This window comes from Xyrauchen texanus, chromosome 7 (assembly GCF_025860055.1).
Source record: "Xyrauchen texanus isolate HMW12.3.18 chromosome 7, RBS_HiC_50CHRs, whole genome shotgun sequence".
Lineage (NCBI taxonomy): Eukaryota > Metazoa > Chordata > Actinopteri > Cypriniformes > Catostomidae > Xyrauchen > Xyrauchen texanus.
In genome coordinates this window covers 1838413-1864204 of record NC_068282.1, presented here as the reverse complement: position 1 = coordinate 1864204, position 25792 = coordinate 1838413, and the positions used below count along the sequence as shown (strand labels likewise).

General features: G+C 36.9%; 1 protein-coding gene across 5 annotated transcripts in view; it reads left to right on the top strand.

Annotated features, from left to right (window-relative positions):
* LOC127646468 (potassium voltage-gated channel subfamily KQT member 2) overlaps positions 1–18169 on the top strand; it is a 78832-nt gene extending 60663 nt beyond the window's left edge. For all 5 annotated transcript variants that reach the window (XM_052130158.1, XM_052130156.1, XM_052130157.1 and 2 more), the window contains 3 exons: positions 10355–10486; positions 15538–15661; positions 17423–18169. In XM_052130158.1, coding sequence (XP_051986118.1) covers positions 10355–10486; positions 15538–15661; positions 17423–18169 — 1003 coding nt within the window. The remainder of the gene's footprint in view (positions 1–10354; positions 10487–15537; positions 15662–17422) is intronic.
* Positions 18170–25792: the final 7623 nt, after the last annotated feature.

The window sequence follows — 25792 nt, the reverse complement described above, 5'->3', positions numbered from 1 at the left end:
CACAATAGTTTTGCGTTCCTTCATTATAAGTTTTGTGTTCCCTCGCAATAAGTTTTGCATTCCTTCATTATAAGTTTTGCGTTCCCTCGCAATAGTTTTGCCTTCCCTCACAATAATTTTGCGTTCCTTCTTATTAAGTTTTGCGTTCCCTCATAATAAGTTTTGTGTTCCCTCGCAATAGTTTTGCGTTCCTTCATAATAAGTTTTGAGTTCCCTCGTAATAAGTTTTGTGTTCCCTCGTAATAAGTTTTGTGTTCCCTCGTAATAAGTTTTGCGTTCCATAGTAATAATTTTTGTGTTCCCTCGTAATAAGTTTTGTGTTTCCTCGCTATGAGTTTTATGTTCCCTCGTAATGTGTTTTGCGTTCCCTCGTAATAAGTTTTGTGTTCCCTCGCAATAGTTTTGCCATCCCTCGCAATAATTTTTGCGTTCCTTCATAATAATTTTTGCTGTCACTCGTAATATGTTTTGTGTTCCCTCGCAATAGTTTTGCGTTCCCTCTTTATACATTTTGTGTTCCCTCGCAATAGTTTTGCGTTCCTTCATAATAAGTTTTGCGTTCCCTCGTAATAAGTTTTGTGTTCCCTCGTAATAAGTTTTGTGTTCCCTCGCAATAGTTTTGCGTTCCCTCGTAATAAGTTTTGTGTTCCCTCACAATAGTTTTGCGTTCCTTCATTATAAGTTTTGTGTTCCCTCGCAATAGTTTTGCATTCCTTCATTATAAGTTTTGTGTTCCCTCACAATAGTTTTGCGTTCCTTCATTATAAATTTTGTGTTTCCTCGCAGTAGATTTGCGTTCCTTCATTATAAGTTTTGTGTTCCCTCGCAATAGTTTTGCGTTCCTTCATTATAAGTTTTGTGTTCCCTCACAATAGCTTTGCGTTCCTTCATTATAAGTTTTGTTCCCTCGCAATAGTTTTGCGTTCCTTCATTATAAGTTTTGTGTTCCCTTGCAATAGTTTTGCGTTCCCTCGTAATAAGTTTTGTGTTCCCTCACAATAGTTTTGCGTTCCTTCATTATAAGTTTTGTGTTCCCTCACAATAGTTTTGCATTCCTTCATTATAAGTTTTGTGTTCCCTCACAATAGTTTTGCGTTCCTTCATTATAAGTTTTGTGTTCCCTCGCAGTAGATTTGCGTTCCCTCTAAATAAGTTTTGTGTTCCCTCACAATAGTTTTGCGTTCCTTCATTATAAGTTTTGTGTTCCCTCGCAATAGTTTTGCGTTCCTTCATTATACGTTTTGTGTTCCCTCACAATAGTTTTGCGTTCCTTCATTATAAGTTTTGTGTTCCCTCGCAATAGTTTTGCATTCCTTCATTATAAGTTTTGTGTTCCCTCACAATAGTTTTGCGTTCCTTCATTATAAGTTTTGTGTTCCCTCACAATAGTTTTGTGTTCCTTCATTATAAGTTTTGTGTTCCCTCACAATAGTTTTGCGTTCCTTCATTATAAGCTTTGTGTTCCCTCGCAATAGTTTTTTGTGTTCCCTTGTTATAAGTTTTGCGTTCCATCGTAATAATTTTTGTGTTCCCTCGTAATAAGTTTTGTGTTCCCTCGCTATGAGTTTTATGTTCCCTCGCAATAGTTTTGCGTTCCCTCGTAATAAGTTTTTTGTTCCCTTGCAATAGTTTTGTGTTCCTTCATTATAAGTTTTGTGTTCCCTCGCAATAAGTTTTGCATTCCTTCATTATAAGTTTTGCGTTCCCTCGCAATAGTTTTGCCTTCCCTCACAATAATTTTGCGTTCCTTCTTATTAAGTTTTGCGTTCCCTCATAATAAGTTTTGTGTTCCCTCGCAATAGTTTTGCGTTCCTTCATAATAAGTTTTGCGTTCCCTCGTAATAAGTTTTGTGTTCCCTCGTAATAAGTTTTGCGTTCCATCGTAATAATTTTTGTGTTCCCTCGTAATAAGTTTTGTGTTTCCTCGCTATGAGTTTTATGTTCCCTCGTAATGTGTTTTGCATTCCCTCGTAATAAGTTTTGTGTTCCCTCGCAATAGTTTTGCCATCCCTCGCAATGATTTTTGCGTTCCTTCATAATAATTTTTGCTGTCACTCGTAATATGTTTTGTGTTCCCTCGCAATAGTTTTGCGTTCCCTCTTTATACGTTTTGTGTTCCCTCGCAATAGTTTTGCGTTCCTTCATAATAATTTTTGCTGTCACTCGTAATATGTTTTGTGTTCCCTCGCAATAGTTTTGCGTTCCCTCTTTATACGTTTTGTGTTCCCTCGCAGTAGTTTTGCGTTCCTTCATAATACGTTTTTCGTTCCCTCATAATAAGTTTTGTGTTCCCTTGCAATAAGTTTTGCGTTCCCTCATAATACGTTTTGTGTTCCCTCGCAATAAGTTTTGCGTTCCTTCACAATCATTTTTGCTTTCACTTGTAATAAGTTTTGCGTTCCTTCGTAATAATTTTTGTGTTCCCTCGTAATAAGTTTTGCATTCCCTCGCTATGAGTTTTATGTTCCCTCGTAATGTGTTTTGCGTTCCCTCGTAATAAGTTTTGTGTTCCCTTGCAATAGTTTTGCGTTCCTTCATAATAAGTTTTGCGTTCCCTCGTAATAAGTTTTGTGTTCCCTCGTAATAAGTTTTGCATTCCATCGTAATAATTTTTGTGTTCCCTCGTAATAAGTTTTGTGTTCCCTCGTAATAAGTTTTGCGTTCCATCGTAATAAGTTTTGCGTCCCCTCGTAATAAGTTTTGTGTTCCCTCGTAATAACTTTTGTGTTCCCTCGCTATGAGTTTTATGTTCCCTCGTAATGTGTTTTGCGTTCCCTCGTAATAAGTTTTGTGTTCCCTCGCAATAGTTTTGCGTTCCTTCTTAATAAGTTTTGCGTTCCCTCATAATAAGTTTTGTGTTCCCTCGCAATTGGTTTTGCATTCCTTCATAATAATTTTTGCTTTCACTCGTAATAAGTTTTCTGTTCCCTCACAATAGTTTTGCGTTCCTTCATAATCATTTTTGCTTTCACTCGTAATAAGTTTTGCGTTCCTTCATAATCATTTTAGCTTTCACTCGTAATAAGTTTTGCTTTCCTTCATAATCATTTTTGCTTTCACTCGTAATAAGTTTTGCATTCCTTCGTAATAATTTTTGTGTTCCCTCGTAATAAGGTTTGCATTCCCTCGCTATGAGTTTTATGTTCCCTCGTAATGTGTTTTGCGTTCCCTCATAATAAGTTTTGTGTTCCCTCGCAATAGTTTTGCGTTCCTTCATAATAAGTTTTGCGTTCCCTCGTAATAAGTTTTGTGTTCCCTCGTAATAAGTTTTATGTTCCCTCGTAATGTGTTTTGCGTTCCCTCGTAATAAGTTTTGTGTTCCCTCACAATAGTTTTGCGTTCCTTCATTATAAGTTTTGTGTTCCCTCGCAATAGTTTTGCGTTCCTTCATTATACGTTTTGTGTTCCCTCACAATAGATTTGCGTTCCTTCATTATAAGTTTTGTGTTCCCTCGCAATAGTTTTGCATTCCTTCATTATAAGTTTTGTTCCCTCACAATAGTTTTGCGTTCCTTCATTATAAGTTTTGTGTTCCCTCACAATAGTTTTGTGTTCCTTCATTATAAGTTTTGTGTTCCCTCACAATAGTTTTGCGTTCCTTCATTATAAGCTTTGTGTTCCCTCGCAATAGTTTTTTGTGTTCCCTTGTTATAAGTTTTGCGTTCCATCGTAATAATTTTTGTGTTCCCTCGTAATAAGTTTTGTGTTCCCTCGCTATGAGTTTTATGTTCCCTCGCAATAGTTTTGCGTTCCCTCGTAATAAGTTTTTTGTTCCCTTGCAATAGTTTTGCGTTCCTTCATTATAAGTTTTGTGTTCCCTCGCAATAAGTTTTGCATTCCTTCATTATAAGTTTTGCGTTCCCTCGCAATAGTTTTGCCTTCCCTCACAATAATTTTGCGTTCCTTCTTATTAAGTTTTGCGTTCCCTCATAATAAGTTTTGTGTTCCCTCGCAATAGTTTTGCGTTCCTTCATAATAAGTTTTGCGTTCCCTCGTAATAAGTTTTGTGTTCCCTCGTAATAAGTTTTGCGTTCCATCGTAATAATTTTTGTGTTCCCTCGTAATAAGTTTTGTGTTTCCTCGCTATGAGTTTTATGTTCCCTCGTAATGTGTTTTGCATTCCCTCGTAATAAGTTTTGTGTTCCCTCGCAATAGTTTTGCCATCCTCGCAATGATTTTTGCGTTCCTTCATAATAATTTTTGCTGTCACTTTCGTAATATGTTTTGTGTTCCTCGCAATAGTTTTGCGTTCCCTCTTTATCGTTTGTGTTCCTGCAATAGTTTTGCGTTCCTTCATAATAATTTTTGCTGTCACTCGTAATATGTTTTGTGTTCCCTCGCAATAGTTTTGCGTTCCCTCTTTATACGTTTTGTGTTCCCTCGCAGTAGTTTTGCGTTCCTTCATAATACGTTTTTCGTTCCCTCATAATAAGTTTTGTGTTCCCTTGCAATAAGTTTTGCGTTCCCTCATAATACGTTTTGTGTTCCCTCGCAATAAGTTTTGCGTTCCTTCACAATCATTTTTGCTTTCACTTGTAATAAGTTTTGCGTTCCTTCGTAATAATTTTTGTGTTCCCTCGTAATAAGTTTTGCATTCCCTCGCTATGAGTTTTATGTTCCCTCGTAATGTGTTTTGCGTTCCCTCGTAATAAGTTTTGTGTTCCCTTGCAATAGTTTTGCGTTCCTTCATAATAAGTTTTGCGTTCCCTCGTAATAAGTTTTGTGTTCCCTCGTAATAAGTTTTGCGTTCCATCGTAATAATTTTTGTGTTCCCTCGTAATAAGTTTTGTGTTCCCTCGTAATAAGTTTTGCGTCCCCACGTAATAAGTTTTGTGTTCCCTCGTAATAACTTTTGTGTTCCCTCGCTATGAGTTTTATGTTCCCTCGTAATGTGTTTTGCGTTCCCTCGTAATAAGTTTTGTGTTCCCTCGCAATAGTTTTGCGTTCCTTCTTAATAAGTTTTGCGTTCCCTCATAATAAGTTTTGTGTTCCCTCGCAATTGGTTTTGCATTCCTTCATAATAATTTTTGCTTTCACTCATAATAAGTTTTCTGTTCCCTCACAATAGTTTTGCGTTCCTTCATAATCATTTTTGCTTTCACTCGTAATAAGTTTTGCGTTCCTTCATAATCATTTTAGCTTTCACTCGTAATAAGTTTTGCTTTCCTTCATAATCATTTTTGCTTTCACTCGTAATAAGTTTTGCATTCCTTCGTAATAATTTTTGTGTTCCCTCGTAATAAGGTTTGCATTCCCTCGCTATGAGTTTTATGTTCCCTCGTAATGTGTTTTGCGTTCCCTCATAATAAGTTTTGTGTTCCCTCGCAATAGTTTTGCGTTCCTTCATAATAAGTTTTGCGTTCCCTCGTAATAAGTTTTGTGTTCCCTCGTAATAAGTTTTGTGTTCCCTTGTAATAAGTTTTGCGTTCCATCGTAATAATTTTTGTGTTCCCTCGTAATAAGTTTTGTGTTCCCTCGTAATAAGTTTTGTGTTCCCTTGTAATAAGTTTTGCGTTCCATCGTAATCATTTTTGTGTTCCCTCGTAATAAGTTTTGTGTTCCCTCGCTATGAGTTTTATGTTCCCTCGTAATGTGTTTTGCGTTCCCTCGTAATAAGTTTTGTGTTCCCTCACAATAGTTTTGCGTTCCTTCTTAATAAGTTTTGCGTTCCCTCATAATAAGTTTTGTGTTCCCTCGCAATTGGTTTTGCGTTCCTTCATAATAATTTTTGCTTTCACTCGTAATAAGTTTTCTGTTCCCTCACAATAGTTTTGCGTTCCTTCATAATCATTTTAACTTTCACTCGTAATAAGTTTTGTGTTCCTTCATAATCATTTTAGCTTTCACTCGTAATAAGTTTTGCATTCCCTCGCTATGAGTTTTATGTTCCCTCGTAATGTGTTTTGCGTTCCCTCGTAATAAGTTTTGTGTTCCCTCGCAATAGTTTTGCGTTCCTTCTTAATAAGTTTTGTGTTCCCTCGTAATAAGTTTTGTGTTCCCTCGTAATAAGTTTTGCGTTCCATCGTAATAATTTTTGTGTTCCCTCGTAATAAGTTTTGTGTTCCCTCGCAATTGGTTTTGCATTCCTTCATAATAATTTTTGCTTTCACTCGTAATAAGTTTTCTGTTCCCTCACAATAGTTTTGCATTCCTTCATAATCATTTTTGCTTTCACTCGTAATAAGTTTTGCGTTCCCTCACAATAGTTTTGTGTTCCTTCATAATCATTTTTGCTTTCACTCGTAATAAGTTTTGCGTTCCTTCATAATCATTTTTGCTTTCACTCGTAATAAGTTTTCTGTTCCCTCACAATAGTTTTGCGTTCCTTCATAATCATTTTTGCTTTCACTCGTAATAAGTTTTGCGTTCCTTCATAATCATTTTTGCTTTCACTCGTAATAAGTTTTGCATTCCTTCATAATCATTTTAGCTTTCACTCGTAATAAGTTTTGCGTTCCTTCATAATCATTTTTGCTTTCACTCGTAATAAGTTTTGCATTCCTTCATAATCATTTTAGCTTTCACTCGTAATAAGTTTTGCGTTCCTTCATAATCATTTTTGCTTTCACTCGTAATCAGTTTTGCGTTCCTTCATAATCATTTTTGCTTTCACTCGTAATAAGTTTTGCGTTCCATCGTAATAATTTTTGTGTTCCCTCGTAATAAGTTTTGTGTTCCCTCGCTATGAGTTTTATGTTCCCTCGTAATGTGTTTTGCGTTCCCTCGTAATAAGTTTTGTGTTCACTCACAATAGTTTTGCGTTCCTTCTTAATAAGTTTTGCGTTCCCTCATAATCATTTTTGCTTTCACTCATATTAAGTTTTGCGTTCCCTCGTAATAATTTTTGTGTTCCCTCGTAATAAGTTTTGCATTCCCTCGCTATGAGTTTTATGTTCCCTCGTAATGTGTTTTGTGTTCCCTCGCAATAGTTTTGCATTCCTTCATAATAAGTTTTGCGTTCCCTCGTAATAAGTTTTGTGTTCCCTCGTAATAAGTTTTGCGTTCCATCGCAATAATTTTTGTGTTCCCTCGTAATAAGTTTTGTGTTCCCTCGCTATGAGTTTTATGTTCCCTCGTAATGTGTTTTGCGTTCCCTCGTAATAAGTTTTGTGTTCCCTCGCAATAGTTTTGCGTTCCTTCTTAATAAGTTTTGCGTTCCCTCATAATAAGTTTTGTGTTCCCTCGCAATAGTTTTGCGTTCCTTCATAATAAGTTTCGCGTTCCCTCGTAATAAGTTTTGTGTTCCCTCGTAATAAGTTTTGTGTTACCTCGTAATAAGTTTTGCGTTCCATCGTAATAATTTTTGTGTTCCCTCGTAATAAGTTTTGTGTTCCCTCGCTATGAGTTTTATGTTCCCTCGTAATGTGTTTTGCATTCCCTCGTAATAAGTTTTGTGTTCCCTGGCAATAGTTTTGCGTTCCTTCTTAATAAGTTTTGCGTTCCCTCATAATAAGTTTTGTGTTCCCTCGCAATAGTTTTGCCTTCCCTCGCAATAAGTTTTGCATTCCTTCATAATCATTTTTGCTTTCACTCGTAATACGTTTTGTGTTCCCTTGCAATAGTTTTGCATTCCCTCGTAATAAGTTGTGTTCCCTCATAATAAGTTTTTCGTTCCCTCATAATAAGTTTTGTGTTCCCTCGCAATAGTTTTGCCTTCCCTCACAATAGTTTTGCGTTCCTTCATAATACGTTTTTCGTTCCCTCATAATAAGTTTTGTGTTCCCTCGCAATAAGTTTTGTGTTCCCTCGCAATAGTTTTGCGTTCCCTCTTTATAAGTTTTGTGTTCCCTCGCAGTAGTTTTGCGTTCCTTCATAATACGTTTTTTGTTCCCTCATAATACGTTTTGTGTTCCCAAGTTTTGCGTTCCTTCATAATCATTTTTGCTTTCACTCGTAATAAGTTTTGCGTTCCTTCGTAATAAGTTTTGCATTCCCTCGTAATAAGTTTTGTGTTCCCTCGCAATAGTTTTGCGTTCCTTCATAATAAGTTTTGCGTTCCCTCGTAATAAGTTTTGTGTTCCCTCGTAATAAGTTTTGCGTTCCATCGTAATAATTTTTGTGTTCCCTCGTAATAAGTTTTGTGTTCCCTCGCTATGAGTTTTATGTTCCCTCGTAATGTGTTTTGCGTTCCCTCGTAATAAGTTTTGTGTTCCCTCGCAATAGTTTTGCGTTCCTTCTTAATAAGTTTTGCGTTCCCTCATAATAAGTTTTGTGTTCCCTCGCAATAGTTTTGCGTTCCTTCATAATAAGTTTCGCGTTCCCTCGTAATAAGTTTTGTGTTCCCTCGTAATAAGTTTTGTGTTACCTCGTAATAAGTTTTGCGTTCCATCGTAATAATTTTTGTGTTCCCTCGTAATAAGTTTTGTGTTCCCTCGCTATGAGTTTTATGTTCCCTCGTAATGTGTTTTGCATTCCCTCGTAATAAGTTTTGTGTTCCCTCGCAATAGTTTTGCGTTCCTTCTTAATAAGTTTTGCGTTCCCTCGTAATAAGTTTTGTGTTCCCTCGCAATAGTTTTGCGTTCCTTCTTAATAAGTTTTGCGTTCCCTCATAATAAGTTTTGTGTTCCCTCGCAATAGTTTTGCCTTCCCTCGCAATAAGTTTTGCATTCCTTCATAATCATTTTTGCTTTCACTCGTAATACGTTTTATGTTCCCTTGCAATAGTTTTGCATTCCCTCGTAATAAGTTGTGTTCCCTCATAATAAGTTTTTCGTTCCCTCATAATAAGTTTTGTGTTCCCTCACAATAGTTTTGCCTTCCCTCGCAATAGTTTTGCGTTCCTTCATAATACGTTTTTCGTTCCCTCATAATAAGTTTTGTGTTCCCTCGCAATAAGTTTTGTGTTCCCTCGCAATAGTTTTGCGTTCCCTCTTTATAAGTTTTGTGTTCCCTCGCAGTAGTTTTGCGTTCCTTCATAATAAGTTTTTTGTTCCCTCATAATACGTTTTGTGTTCCCTCGCAATAAGTTTTGCGTTCCTTCATAATCATTTTTGCTTTCACTCATAATAAGTTTTGCGTTCCTTCGTAATAAGTTTTGCATTCCCTCGTAATAAGTTTTGTGTTCCCTCGCAATAGTTTTGCGTTCCTTCATAATAAGTTTTGCGTTCCCTCGTAATAAGTTTTGTGTTCACTCGCAATAGTTTTGCGTTCCTTCATAATAAGTTTTGCGTTCCCTCATAATCATTTTTGCTTTCACTCGTAATAATTTTTGTGTTCCCTCGCAATAGTTTTGCTTTCCCTCGTAATAAGTTGTGTTCCCACGCAATAGTTTTGCGTTCCCTCATTGTAAGTTTTGTGTTCCCTCATAGTAGTTTTGCGTTCCCTCGTTATAAGTTTTGCTTTCACTCTTAACAAGTTTTTCGTTCCTTTATTATAAGTTTTGTGTTCCCTCGCATAAGTTTTGCATTCCCTCTTAATAAGTTTTGCATTCCCTCACAATATATTTACCATGATATTCATTGTAAAACCATAGTAATAATACTATGGAAAATGAAAACTATAGTAATAAAAATCATAATTTTGTAGGTATCATGGTTTTACTATGCAAATACCATTCAACTATGGTTTACTATTGTAATATTGTGGTGACAATATTGTGTGATTATATTAGTAATTAGTAAGTTAACATGAACTAACAATGAATAATAATTTTACAGCATTTATTAATCTTGGTTAATGTTAATTAAAGTTGTATATGTCTACATTAGTTAATGTACTATGAAATAACATAAACTAACAATTAAAATTTGCATTTTTATTAACTAACGTTAACAAAGAATAATACTGTACAAAATATTTTGTTAATTGTTAGTTAATGATACCTAATGTATTTACTAATGTTAACAAATGTAACCTTATAATAAAGTGCTACCAGTATCGTAGACTGTAGTAAACATTGTTTTTGCTGAAAAATATGTTTTTCTATAGTAATATTGTTGATTGTTGTAGGGTAACATTTATTTATTTATTTATTTTTATTGACAGAAACCATGTTTTTACTATAGTAATATGGTAGTAACTATGAAAAGTGAGATAAGTAGCCATGTTTTTGTGGTGGAAAATACTATTTTAATATAAAGTTTCAAATATGGTTACTGTAGTAAAACCATGGTAAATTCATTGCGAGGGCATGCCAAACTTATTACGAGGAAACAAAAAACTATTTCAGAAATAAAATCCCACAAATGTTCTTAATTGTCAATAGGTTTTATTTAATTTATTAAACATGTAATTTCTAATTTCTTTCTTTTGATTTTGTGGTGAAACATGACCTGGACATGTTCTTGAACATATACATCCAGTTCACTGACTTCTTGTTTATAAAGTTTTGTGTGTGACTTCTTTGTCTCTGTAGTGTTATGCGGTTTATGGTGTCCAAGAGAAAGTTTAAAGAGAGTCTGCGGCCGTATGATGTGATGGATGTTATCGAGCAGTACTCTGCCGGACACCTGGACATGCTGGCGAGAATTAAAAACCTGCAATCCAGGCAAGAGCTGATGCACAAACCAAATCTCTCCTTCACTCTTCTCTTTCTCACTCTTCTCATAAATATTACTCAACTGGTTGGTTTCTTATGATTTTGCATGTCCTAGTTATCTAGCTGTTTGTGACTTTGATGTTTATATCTGTCAGAAAACCAAACACTGTTGCAGTAACTCTTCAAGGTAATGTGTTTATGATTTGTGCTTTTGTGATGTTTCGTTTGATCAAATATGTCCATTGAGAATCATTAATAATTTTGCTTATTGAGTTAAAATCAGGGTTATTTCATTACAGCAAAGTGTAGTAGCATATCAAAGCAAGTGCCATTTAACAAAAAGAATATTTTAAAATCTAATGCAATGACATTCAAACTTTTTACACTGTAAACGTCAAGGTTACTGTTGTAACCTCCGTTCCCGAAATGACACAAGGGGTCTTCCTGGGACGCCAAACGTACCTCTGAACCTGAGAAAAGGCCAATGTCAAGTTGGCAGACAGAATTTGCATGCCCCGCCGGACATACGGGTATAAAGGGAAGCGGGGCAGCGAGTGCCAGTCAGGATTTTGCACTGAGGAGCCGAAAATAAGGTACGGCCATTTACAGTGGTAGGTCTAGTGCTGTGGCAGGAGGGACACAACGTCTTGTTCCTTCCCTCGGGGAACGGAGGTTACAATAGTAACCATGACGCTGTGTCGAATGAAGTGACACAAGGGGTCCCATCTAAAAACGGCGCGCACTGACCGTGTTACGTGAACTGTCGAGACAGGTGCAAGCAGGCTACCGCGTGCTAGAGGCAACTGTGTCGGCTGCACGTAGCCCTCCCCAATGCCCCCAAAGAGATGTCACATACAGTCCTTAGGTTCCCTGCACCCCTGAGGGGGGAACAGGTGCTACATGACTACCATGGGAGCAAGCCCAGCAGCCGCGGCCTTTTCTCTCACATAGAACGTGAATCAGCTGGGGCTATCTTAAAGCTATGAAACACATCAGGGAAGGCAGTCATTCCCGGTCCTATTCTTTCAGGGGGAAAAGACCCTGCGGAGGCCACATCCTGCCCAGTCTAGGGGGAGGTAACAGTTGGTGTTGGTGGTGTAGTGGGCTAAAGCACATAACTGGTACTCAGAAGGTCGTTGGTTCGATCCCCACAGCCACCACCATTGTGTCCTTGAGCAAGGCACTTAACTCCAGGTTGCTCCGGGGGGATTGTCCCTGTAATAAGTGCACTGTAAGTTGCTTTGGATAAAAGCGTCTCTCTCCACCGGTGCGACATATTTTCAAGCTGAAACTTACAGTACACACTGCAAAAAGCAGTTTTATCTGGTTTTCAGTAAAAATATCTAAACCCAGATAGCACCTGTTCATCTTCGAGATGTCTGCATAAGAGCATTTCATCTGGAAAGCATTACATTTTAATGAACATCTGATAAACATCTTAAAAGAGAAGAATGTATTTTGTATTGCAGATGAGCAATCAATCAAAAAAATACATCTTCCAGATGTAAACACAAACATCAATTTTTATTTATTTATTCTTATTTTATTTTTTTAAGAGAATAGGCATGCAAATTAGGTTAAAGAATTACCATATTGATAAGTGGGGGGTTCTTCTAGTTTTAAGCATAAATCCAACAAAAATTGGTGACATTTACACATAAAATAAGATAAAACAATTTGCCAAAGGGCTAAGAAAAATGCATTTAATTCAAGATGTAAACAAATCTTAATATAATTGCTCTTCTCAAGTTTTCGTTTCAAAACACTCTCCGTCCACACTAACGTTTTCAAGTGTTTTCCAAAAGTTGCTCGTCCACACTGAAACGTTTGAAAACGCTTACATCGTGTCACTGCGCATGCGGGAAATCCCCACTGCATGTACGGTCTGAAACGCAATTGTCCTTGTGTTCCGTCACCGGACACCAATTCCGTGTAAACTTCCCTTCGCCATTGAAGGATCGCAATGTGAAGGTTGTACAAAGTAACATTTATTTTTTAACAACGCTATCAAAGTGAGTTTCAGGCACAACAGCGCCGCTATAACACCGGCCGCCATCTTGATTGTTTTGGTTGGTTAGATCACATGACTAAAAATGCGTTATCGTTTTCCAAAGCGTCCGTTACCACAGTCCACACTGCAGCGCGAAAACGGCGTTTCAAATGTATCCACTTTGGAGTGCGTTTTCAAAAAGCGCCGTTTTCACGGACAAAAACGCTGTCTCGGACTCGGTGTGAACGGAAGGCCAAAACGGAGCGAAAATGACGCGTTTTCCAACGAAAACGTATTAGTGCGGACTAGGCCTAAATCTTTTAATAAGATATTAAGAGTTGTTTATTGAGAGTAGACATGCATTTTAAATTAGGTTAAACAAATTACCATATTGACAAGTAGGTTTTTATTTATTTTTAAGCATAAATCCAACAAAAATTGGTGACATGTACGCATAAAATAAGGTCAAACAATTTGCAAAAGGGCTAAGAAAAATGCACTTAATTCAAGATGTAAACAAATCTTATTATTATTATAGGCATCTTGTTTTAAGGATGTTTAGACATTTTTACTGGAAAAAGAGAAAAATATAATTTAAGAAAATGGCTTTTTAGAACGTTTACATTGCAAAACATAATTTCTTACTGGAGAGGTTTTGTCTTATTTACTTGTAGATCAGAATAAGATATTAAGAATTGTTTTTAGACAAATCTAACTAAATTTAGTGCTTTTATGCTTAAAACATGAACAAATTAAATAAAAATAAAATATTTGCCAATATGGTAAGAAAAAGATGTATTCAAAGGGTAAATGTGTTTATTAGCCCACTGTCAAACTTTTATTGTTTTATTTGTTAAAGAATATAAAACTCTAAATTTTTATAGATTTATCTAAAAGCAATACTTAATATCTAATGTCATTTTGATTCACAAGTGATTTTTTTTTCTTCTTGTTTTAAGGATATTTAGATATTTCTATCGGGAAATACGACAAAACTTCTCAGTATGAAAATTATTATATTTTGTCATGTATACATTGTATTTTTTCCAGTAAAAATGGGGCCTAAATCTTTTAATAAGATATTAAGAGTTGTTTATTGAGAATAGACATGCATTTTAAATTAGGTTAAACAAATTACCATATTGACAAGTAGGTTTTTATTTATTTTTAAGCATAAATCCAACAAAAATTGGTGACATGTACGCATAAAATAAGGTCAAACAATTTGCAAAAGGGCTAAGAAAAATGCACTTAATTCAAGATGTAAACAAATCTTATTATTATTATAGGCATCTTGTTTTAAGGATGTTTAGACATTTTTACTGGAAAAAATACAATGTATACATGACAAAATATAATAATTTTCATACTGAGAAGTTTTGTCGTATTTCCCGATAGAAATATCTAAATATCCTTAAAACAAGAAGAAAAAAAAATCACTTGTGAATCAAAATGACATTAGATATTAAGTATTGTTTTTAGATAAATCTATAAAAATTTAGAGTTTTATATTCTTTAAAAATAAAAAAATAAAAGTTTGACAGTGGGCTAATAAACACATTTACCCTTTGAATACATTTTTTTCTTACCATATTGGCAAATATTTTATTTTTATTTAATTTGTTCATGTTTTAAGCATAAAAGCACTAAATTTAGTTAGATTTGTCTAAAAACAATTCTTAATATCTTATTCTGATTTGCAAGTAAATAAGACAAAACCTCTCCGTAAGAAATTATTTTTTGCAATGTAAACGTTCTAAAAAGCCATTTTCTTAAATTATATTTTTCTCTTTTTCCAGTAAAAATGTCTAAACATCCTTAAAACAAGATACCTGAAGTTGAGAAGAAAAATGGTGTTGTTTACATCTTTTGTATTCCTTGTTTTAGGCATAAACGCTTCTAAAGTTAGTAGTGATGTTAATCTTTTGTTAAGAATTTTTTTATGTTTTTACTGGAAAACTAGACACAAATACTCATGTAAACTATAATACCTTCTTGCACTACATTTAGGTCACTAGCTGGATGGTTTTTCCATCAATACTAAACACTCGAGGCAGCTTCCAATGAGTTGGCTTTGCTAATAAACTCTTAATTAACTTCCTGACCTTTACTGGTACTAGAACTAATTACAAGTGTTTTACAGTGACCTTTGGTGGAGAGAAGAGCAGGAGAACTAGATATCACATATGGGCAAGTTACTAGTTATGTAGCTGAACACAAACTGGTGAAGCTAGTCTGCCTGCACCGCTGAATGAATATGGATAGTGAGCCGCATAAAGCAGCAAATGGAGACGCACACGTCCAAATCTTTATTTCGTTGTATTTAGCCTTGCTTACCTATGCATGCTGGCCTAGCATTATTTAAAGTATTGCATGTAATGCACAATAACCATCTATAATATCAGAAGCATAGCAATCTTATTTGTTAAATATTTATTTCTGTACTTCTATAGAAGTGCTGTTTTCACGATATCAGCGGGGCATGCTTGATTTTCACTGTTCTGCTGAGCACACGAAGTGGTTATTTTAAAACAAAGTTTTAAGGGTATTGGCATATGAGGAAGTATGCCAATAAAGACAACATTTTTGTGATCTCACATTGGCGGATATCAACAGAAAACCTCTGTCTGGTGGGCCTGGCTCTTTCTGTCCAATCCCCTCTGTCTATCTGTGTGTGGACACGCCCACTCATTATCATACCCCGCCCTCTGCATGCCTTCATTTATATCTCACGATGATTTCTTTAGATGGCCAATATATACATCTTTTATGATAATATTGGTTTATTATTGGTAAGGTGACTGACAGCAATGCCATAGATACATTTGTAAAGGAAGTATTTATTAATTTTGTGAATTTTATAACAAAAATATGATATACATTGGACTTAAAATACTAATATAAAGAAATATGGTGTATGTAACAGTTGGTTACTATCAAAAAAGGGATTTGTATTGTTTCACTTTTTTCCCTCTTTTAATGTTTTACACATTACTGTAGATTTTGATGACACTTGATGAGTTGTCAGGTTCGTATTCTCGATGTTTCCTCTTTGTAAATTAATTATTAGAGTGGATCAGATTGTTGGTAGAGGGGCTCCGGTCACAGATAAAGATCGTCCGAAAGCCAGCACAGAAGGAGATCTGCCTGAAGACCCCAGCATGATGGGTCGACTCGGGAAAGTCGAGAAACAGGTCAGTTATTGTTCAGAGAGGTACTAGGATAGATCTGCTCTTTTGGGTCAGTGCCGTTTCACATACGTCTACTATAGTTACGATATCATAATTTGGGACCAATATATGGAAAATGGGAAAACAACAAAATATTTCTGTTGATTTCAGATTAATAAATATGGTCATTTAAAATTCAAATAAAACTCGATGGCAAATAGTTTTCTTTACTTGTTTTAACCATGACCCCCAACAAATCTAGCTAGATTTCTCTAGAAAACAAGACTTAATATTTAGAGTGATGTCAGTTTTGCTTCTCAAGTAATTATTTTAGTTTTAAAGAGAATTTTTAAAAACTCTGTATAAAAAAAGTTTTTTAATAAAATTATGAATTTTTCAATTTTTTTTAGGGCTGTCAATGGATTACAATTTTTAATCAAATGAATTACATGGTGTCCTGATTAATTAATCTCGATTAATCGCACATACAAATATCTACCCCTCATATAACAATAATTCAATATATAATGATGAAATAATTATACATAGTTATCTTTAACCTGCGTTTTTTTTTTTTAAACAAGCCACATTGTACACAATACTACAGATATATTTTACAATAATGCCGAGACATTATATTCATTATATAGTGCAATGCTTTTCAATGCTTTGGAGTTGTTGGAGGTACAAAGAGTATTTAAATAATATTTTACATCTTTACAAAAAAGTGCAAATAGAGGCTTTATAGACATAAATTTACACTTGTGTATAAAACTGTGAAAACCAAATAAAATTTCTTTATAAAGTTAAGAAAAACTAGTTAAAATAGAGGTGCGTACAATCAAACAAAAGGTAAAAATCAACACAGCCCTAATTCTTTTTATAAAATTGTTTAAATAATTTTATACAATTTTATATAATAAGCATACAGTATTTAATTTTTTATATGTATTTTAAATGTTTTTATTTTTACCACATTTAAATAAATGTTTTCATTATACTTTGTGAGAGTTGTCTTACTAGTATATCCTGACTACTGTATTTGTTGTACAATTAATTGAAATCTTAATTAGTATTTCTGTCTTGTTTTCTAGTAAAAATATCTAAACATTCTTAAAACAAGATAACTAAACTAACTATCTAACTTTAAAGGAGACCTATTATACCCCTTTTTCCAAGATGTAATATAAGTCTCAGGTGTCCCCAGAAAGTGTCTGTGAGGTTTCAGATCAAAATACCCTATGGATCATTTATTATACCATGTTATAAATGCCTCTTTTTGGGTGGAACATGCTGATTTTGTGTGTGTCTCTTTAAATGCAAATGAGCTGTTGCTCCCCGCCCCCTTTCTGGAAGAGGGCTGTGCCTTAACAGCTTGTGCTTCGGTTACTACCGCAACAACAAATCAGAACCAATATGACTGACAGCGTCTTGATAGCAGGAGCTATGATAATAGGGAGGAGTCCGTCACTGGTCGTGGGCGTGGCTTGATCTAACGTGATGTCACTTTAGAGCAGAAACGAAAAGCGTTCATTTTGACACACTGTTTTTGATTAATAGAAATATAAGAAAGAGGAGTGGGTGGACTTTTAACATTGTAGGGTGGTTGTGTACACACACTGCCCACTCACATTTATGTACAAAGTGAATTTTGCATAATAGGTCCCCTTTAAATTGAGTTTATTTTGTCAACTGTTAAAGAGTACACTAGCATATAGATGATCTCAGAGCTAGCAGACATGTTTCTTTCCAAGCAAAAGATAATATGATATTCCTCTCTTGCAGGTGATGTCAATGGAGCGAAAACTGGATTTCCTTGTGAACATCTACATCCAGCGAATGGGCATCCCGCAGTCTGAGACGGACGCTTACTTTGCTTCTAAGGAGCCTGACCCAGCTCCTCCATACCACAGTCCAATGGACCAAATGGAGAAGAGCGGCTCCATCACCAAAATCATCCGCTCCAACAGCTCCACTGGCCAGAAGAACTTCGACCCGCCTCCCTCGGCTTGTATCAACCACCACTGCCCACCCTCAACATCCTGGCACCCTCACACCCTCCCTGATCCTAGCCAACAGGGCAGCCAGGGCAAGTCACCCATAGGCGACCCATCTCTAGTCCGTATCCCTCCACCTCCAGTCCACGAGCGCTCCTCGGGCGGGCACAACGGAAGCTCTCGCGGTGCTGCACAGCACCATTCTCGTGGGGGTGAAAACAGGGTTGAGGATGGGCGACCGTTGGCTCTTTCACCACAGCAGGCCGAAGCCGAGAGCGACACCTCGTTATCCATCCCCTCGGTGGACCACGAAGAACTGGAACGTTCCTTCAGTGGCTTCAGCATCTCGCAGCCCAAGGAGAACCTGGACTTCCTCAACAACGCCTACTTTAGTGGCGTGTCGCGTTGCGCTAAACGGAGGCCCTACATTGCCGAGGGCGAGTCAGACACGGACTCCGATCTGTGCGCCCTATCTCCCCATTCCGCAACTGGTGACGGCGCATACGGTGACAGAGGCTGGTCTGGACCCAAGTAAGTCTAGAAGGAAGGTCTCAAAGTGGGATTCGATCCAACCGAGAGCAGCTCCTAGAGCAAAGAACATGCTGGACTGGGCGTAAAGCTGAATTTGTGGGCACCAGTGTTTTAAAAGCACTGTTAAATCTCACAAGCACAGCTCTGGGAACAGAAGAAAGGTGGTGATGCCAACCGCTGAAGTCTATTACTAAAGATTGGACAAGCAGAACTCAAGAAGTCTGTGAAACGCAGAAGTGCCAGCGATGACTTTGGGAACCAAGTACTTGCTTATCCATTCGCTCATACCTTGCCAAACGGCTGAAAAGGATGATGTAAACGTAAGAATGCTAAAAAGACATTTTGAGATGGGAGCATGAGGAGGACACTTCATACCTGATGCATTTTCATCTGTAAGAACACGTTCAGTCACACGTCAACCATGTTTGGACACTCACTGCAAAGGGTTACATTGCAAAAAATAGTATTGTTGAATATTTTTGTCTTGTTTTTCTTTCTTAAAACAAGACACATTTACTTGTGAAGCCAAATGACATAAGATATTTTGTCTTGCTTTCAGGAAAATATAAAAAATTGTTGTTACGTTTTTTCTTATAACACGAAAAAACGATTTGCCAATGGTGTAAGATTAAAAACTTGATTCAAAGGACAAACAAGTTTATTTTTCTTACACCATTGGTAAATAGCTTTTACTTGTTTCAAGCATAAATCCCACCAATTTTTGTTCGATTTCTCTGAACACAAGACTTAATATCTCATGCCAATTTTGCTTCTCAAGTCATTTTATTCTTGTTTTAAGGATGATTCGATATTTCAACCACATAAATACAGAAAAGATTATTTTTGCAGTGGTTGACCCAAAAAATCTGTCATTATTTACTCCTTGTTGTTCCATATCTGTATGTTGTCATTTGTTTCTGTAGAGCACAAAAGGAGATGTTTGAAGAGTCTCCTCCTTTTCTATCAAGCTCCTAAAAGGACCAAAAAAGCAGCATAAAAGTCCTCCAATTGACTTGTATTCTATATTCCAAGTCTTTTGTAGCTTTGTGTGAGAAACAGATCAAAATGTAAGTCATTTTTCACTTGACATCTTGCCCTACGTCGATGCTCTTAAATCTCATTCATGCTTGTGTTCAATTAAAAATGGCGCCTTTAGGTTTGACGTCATTGAGGCCAAACGCTATATGTATTTTAACCAAACGCTAGTTTTAATATGCTTAAAGCTTCCGCAACTTGTAAATAATGACAGAATTTTCATTCTGAGGTGAAGTTTCCTGTTAAGAAGTGTCCAGCCTGATCTCATGAAAATTACATGACTGCTGCAAATGACATTACGTGGTTCATAACACGAATCGCGACAGTTTCGAGTTGAAATGTCCACAGTGTGGCGCTAAAAGCGAGTTGCGTTTTTTTAAGGTTAACGCTCAACAATAAACCTAACCGATAGTGTCATAAAAAGCAAATGTGAGACGAAAAACACAATTGTGTCAATTTGTGGTGCTTCTGTGACACTTTGGGGGTCACGTGTCGACTCGTGTGCTCTTCGGGACTCGTACCCTGCTCCTTTACGTCACAAGTGCAACGCTCTCTCAGTTGAGCTCCCGCGCAATTTAATCACACACGAACAAGCTTGTAAATGTAGTTGATTATGTAATGCAACCGTTAAAATGAGTCATGCGCTATAGTAAAAGTGTTTAGATGTCATAACGCTGAAAAGTAAGTAACGGCAGTTTTATTCGTTATTTGTATGAAAGGGAATAAAAGTAATTGTTGTTGTAGCGCCTCTAGTGTTCATTTCACCAGGAAACTGAAGTGATGTAAAAATCATATAGCACAAATGTAGTTCTAGTAACGTGATTTTAAGAGACCAGGTTGGAAGAATCCCTGTAGTACTATCTCATACTATGTCATACATGTTCGCTTGTGAATGTACTTTACGACAGCTTGTGAATTTTTACAATCGTGACTTTTTAAAGCCAGGTCACTTAATTATATCAAAATATTCCCTTAATACACATCTAAAGTATTTTTGTCTTGTTTTCCTGTAAAATTATCGAAACATTCTTAAAACGGGATTTACTTGACAGGTAAAATGGGATTAGATATCAAGTCTTGTTTTAAGATAAATCTGACAAAATTAAGTGGACTTAAGAAATTTTGTTCTTAAGGGGCGTGTTCCGAGCAAGGGGATCGCCAAACTGGATTGCGCAACCTTAAAGCCCAGGGCCCCCCCTGGCAGTCAAGGGCCCCTGGGCACTGGCCTCATTGGCCCGGTTGGTAATCCATCCCTGCCCATTGGCAAACATTTTTTTTCTTGTTTTAAGCATAAAGCTAAATAAATTTCTCTCAAAGCAAGACTTAAAATCTTTCGCCAAATTGCTTGTCAAGAAAATAAATCAAATTTTTTACAAATTTTCGATATTTTTACTGGAAAACAAGACAAAAATACATGTTTTGAAAATCATTTTTTGCAGTGTACCACACTGAAACTTTAACTATGAAATATCGAATATAACTTTCTCTAAAGTTTACCATTTTTTGCATAATCCCCGATTTAATCATTTGCATGTTGATCAATTAGAAATTTAAATTTACAGTTAATTTCAATCACATCACGTCTTTAAACATTTTGACGGCCATTTGTAGTATGAAGTAAACCAACATAACTTGTTTGATTGTCCATTTAGTTTCCACTTTTGTTAGTGGAAACAACCATTTTTAATGCACTGATATCACTGAGAACACATGAAAATGCACGAGTCTTTTTGCCTTATCAGTCTTGTTCTAATGTATTTGGTGTTTTTTTGCCTTTTCTATTGGTTACTGGATTGGTTGAAACCATAATGAAGTACTGGTCAAATACTGGTCACACTTACACGGTCATCTGTGTCCAATGTACTGTACTAACACACTTTACACAGGCAAGATTTGTATTTGTCAGATCACTGAAGTGCACATCTCTAAAGACGATAGTGTAGTTCGCACCATTCTGTCTTCCATACAGCCTGTTTTACTGTAAATATCCACCAGTGGCCACATACTTTCTCTTACACTCCCTTTAATGCTGTTTATATCTGTTACTTGTTGTGGATTCATGAGAAGACAAAGGCGCTAATGAAGCCGCCTGATGTTTGTATTTACACTCATATAAAGGATTATTAGGAACACATACTAATACTGTGTTTGACCCCCTTTCACCTTCAGAACTGCCTTAATTCTACGTGGCATTGATTCAACAAGGTGCTGAAAGCATTCTTTAGAAATGTTGGCCCATATTGATAGGATAGCATCTTGCAGTTGATGGAGATTTGTGGGATGCACATCCAGGGCACGAAGCTCCCGTTCCACCACATCCCAAAGATGCTCTATTGGGTTGAGATCTGGTGACTGTGGGGGCCATTTTAGTACAGTGAACTCATTGTCATGTTCAAGAAACCAATTTGAAATGATTCGAGCTTTGTGACATGGTGCATTATCCTGCTGGAAGTAGCCATCAGAGGATGGGTACATGGTGGCCATAAAGGGATGGACATGGTCAGAAACAATGCTCAGGTAGGCCGTGGCATTTAAACGATGCCCAATTGGCACTAAGGGGCCTAAAGTGTGCCAAGAGAACATCCCCCACACCATTACACCACAACCACCAGCCTGCACAGTGGTAACAAGGCATGATGGATCCATGTTCTCATTCTGTTTATGCCAAATTCTGGCTCTACCATCTGAATGTCTCAACAGAAATCGAGACTCATCAGACCAGGCAACATTTTTCCAGTCTTCAACTGTCCAATTTTGGTGAGCTCTTGCAAATTGTAGCCTCTTTTTCCTATTTGTAGTGGAGATGAGTGGTACCCGGTGGGGTCTTCTGCTGTTGTAGCCCATCCGCCTCAAGGTTGTGCGTGTTGTGGCTTCACAAATGCTTTGCTGCATACATCGGTTGTAACGAGTGGTTATTTCAGGCAAAGTTGCTCTTCTATCAGCTTGAATCAGTCGGCCCATTCTCCTCTGACCTCTAGCATCAACAAGGCATTTTCGGCCCACAGGACTGCCGCATACTGGATGTTTTTCCTTTTCACACCATTCTTTGTAAACCCTAGAAATGGTTGTGCGTGAAAATCCCAGTAACTGAGCAGATTGTGAAATACTCAGACCGGCCCGTCTGGCACCAACAACCATGCCACGCTCAAAATTGCTTAAATCACCTTTCTTTCCCATTCTGACATTCAGTTTGGAGTTCAGGAGATTGTCTTGACCAGGACCACACCCCTAAATGCATTGAAGCATCTGCCATGTGATTGGTTGATTAGATAATTGCATTAATGAGAAATTGAACAGGTGTTCCTAATAATCCTTTAGGTGAGTGTATGTGCAAGATGCTTAAAAAGTGGCAGAATGAATGCAGTACAGAAAACCCCCAGTGACATCTGTAAACATCGGCCATTTGCATTTGATTATTGTCACAGCTGCCTTGTTTGGTCTGAAAATATTGTTCCTATTGCCTTTGGTAATGCCGGCGCAGTCTTGTGTGTTTTCTGTTATGCGTTAATGAAGATTGTGAATGTACTCTTGAAATGCGGTCACACTTTTAGTTTACAAGTTATAGACTTTGAACCATCACATCATGCGTTTATAGATCTACACTTTAACATAGGCTAACAAACTCTCAACCAACCTCTGAAGTGATTGAAAGCAATGCATACAGGTTTTGGATATCTGCATGAACCCTTACACAAAGTAACTTAAATCTTAGGTATAGTTGAGTTAGTTAACTCTTCTTGAAGGACAAGCTGGACGCTGCACCACTTAACTAGCTTAACCAGCAAATACTTGCGTGGTCGACCAGCATCAACAGAAAGACCATGATGGTTGACCAGCTTCACTAGACCATTTTTGCTGGTCCACTAGCTAGACCAGACCAAACCAGCATAAACCAGCGTGGAATTTCAAACTGGCATAAGCTAACAGACAAGCTAAAAGCGGTTTAACATCGCACACATTAGTGGCACATATTTATTTTGCCACCCATATGATCAGTTTACAGCGTTCACACTGAAGCGTAGCGGCAATTAGAGTTTCGGCATTGTAGGCTAAAGACCCTTAAAACAAGAAGTCTTGCTTTCAGAGAATTCTAACCAAATTTGGTGGGTTTTATGCTTAAAACAAGAAAAAACTATGTGCCAATGGTGAAAGAAAAATAAGCTTGTTTTACCTTTGAATCAAATTTTTTCTTGCCCCATTGGCGACTCGTTTTTCTTGCTAAAATCATAAACATTGCTAAAGTTTGGTAGATTTCTCTGGAAAAAGACAATCATACCAATGGAATTGGTATGATTTCTTTGACCACTGTGTTACTTTGACTATATTTTTGTTTCGTTTGAAGTGTAATTTGAATTGAAGTTGAATTTCTTCGTTTCATCAACCAGTAGAAGGGAAGTGCGTGCCGATACAATCACTGTTAAAAGATCAAAATGATTAACAATAATGACATCCTCCATACATCCAAATCCTGATGAGAATCACATTTTCGATGTGTTTCACTAACATTGAAGGACGCAGTTAATGCACACATAAAAAGTCCAAATTTCTGTACTTTCTAGTCCATTTACACTAACAACTTCTTATTAACGTTGGCGCTTGAGGGAATGGACTATATAAAGGATGCAGGCGCTGGAAGAACCTCAGAATTAAATTGCACTTGATCCAGCTTTTTTGCACGTTGTGCGTTTTCGCCAAACTCGCCTAGACTTGGCACGTGCTTGCACGAAAATACCAAAACTTCACGCCCTTGCCCATTGACTTTGCACTTACGACTAAAGGCAATGCGCTGCGTTTAACGCTTGCACATTTTTTAAATAGGGTCCCCTGTCTTGTTTTCAGAGAAACTGAACTCAATTTAATGAGGTTTATGTTTTAAAAAAAACTATATTTGCCAATGGGGTGAGCTTAATTCAGATTTCCCTGAAAATAAGACTTTGTAGCTTATGACATTTTGCTTCTCAAGAAAACTGATGTAATTTTAATAATTTGTAGATATTTTGACTGGAATACAAAAGCGCAGTGTAATGAAGCAACATAAAATAATGGAGTGAATTACTGACCCATTGGTTGAATAAGACATCTGTCGGGCTTGATGCAACTTAAACACACATTGAGGGCGTTTACATGCACATAAATATGCGCAAAAATAAGCATTTTAAAAAAATCTGACAATGCAAGAAAACTAAAATTGGGGAGATGGGCAAATATCTATGTACTGAACGTTTTTTGCCTAAACCGTTCATGACTCGGACCCTACACGTTGTCGGTAAATTCAATTTCAGTGCGACAAAGTTTGTAACATTTATCGATGATTTATTTCCAATAACTGATTCATAGTTTATGCCCATTATTACAGGAAATACGTAATATAGTAACGCCAAAAATCACTGTAATAGATCAACGCGATATATATTGCATTGCATTGTGCATTTTATTATATTATTTACTCTCTAAATTGTCTAAAGTAAATCAAGATCCTCAAGATGGACCAAAACTTTTGTACTTTGAATTTTAACATTTGTTTGTAGTAAACAAGGTTGTCCATGTCTGTATCTCCAAACAACAAGAGAGGTGAGCAATGCTACACGGGCCGCGCATGTCAGAGAGGTGAGCAATGCTACACGGGCCGCGCATGTCACATCCAGAGAGCCTTACGTTTCTTTTCTATCTCTTACATGATTCACACTGACAACAATGATGTTTTACAGCAGCTTGGTTCACCGCTAACTCACCATGACTTTAGCAAATGTCATTTTGTCACCAGCATGTTCCAAAACCGCCATACTTCTGTTTACTCGACTTGCTCTCAGATATAATCCATAACTGCTGTTTTTTCACAAATGCTGTCTTTTATTTTTCTTCTTAAGAAAAGTAAACGCTTGCCGGCATGTTTTGAACCATTGAATGCCATATATATAGCTTTTGATGATTATGTAGCATAACCGTTGTGTACACACTCAATGAGCTCATGAGATATGTACAATAAAAATACATTTTCACATGCTGCCGTGTCATTATTTTGCTATTCCAGATGTGTTCATGTCCTTTCACATCACTAATGTAAAGCTGGAATAGACTCATTTTAATAGTGCTTTTCACAGGGGATCTGGGTATCTCAGCCAGTATTGCCGCTTGCGATAGGTGGTCCTCTCTTAAGCTGCGTTCACACTGCCAGCGACTTTGTCGCTGCAGGTCGCCAGTGGCTGGCGGTGAAGTCGCTAGTGGGCGTTCCCACTACTGGTTGCCTAGTAACGTTTATAAATGACATTCACGGATGTCATTCCATTGCTGTTGACAGCGAATCTCTTTTCTTGGCACTAAAAACAAACATTTTGGAGGGAAAAGACTAAATATAAATGGAATCGGTACATAAAATGCTTTATATCAAAGATGAATGAGAAACAAGGCGTGCTCTTTGCCATAGCGGCTGTTTATCTGCGGTGAAAACGCAAACGCCGGTCTGTCTGGGTCCATAAAATCCCTGCGATCTCAGATACACCTTTCCACGCAGTATTTTTCTTAAACATGTCCTTGTACGTTGGAAGAGACATATCATAGAGCACTGGAAAATTGCTAACAGCAAGAAGTGGCT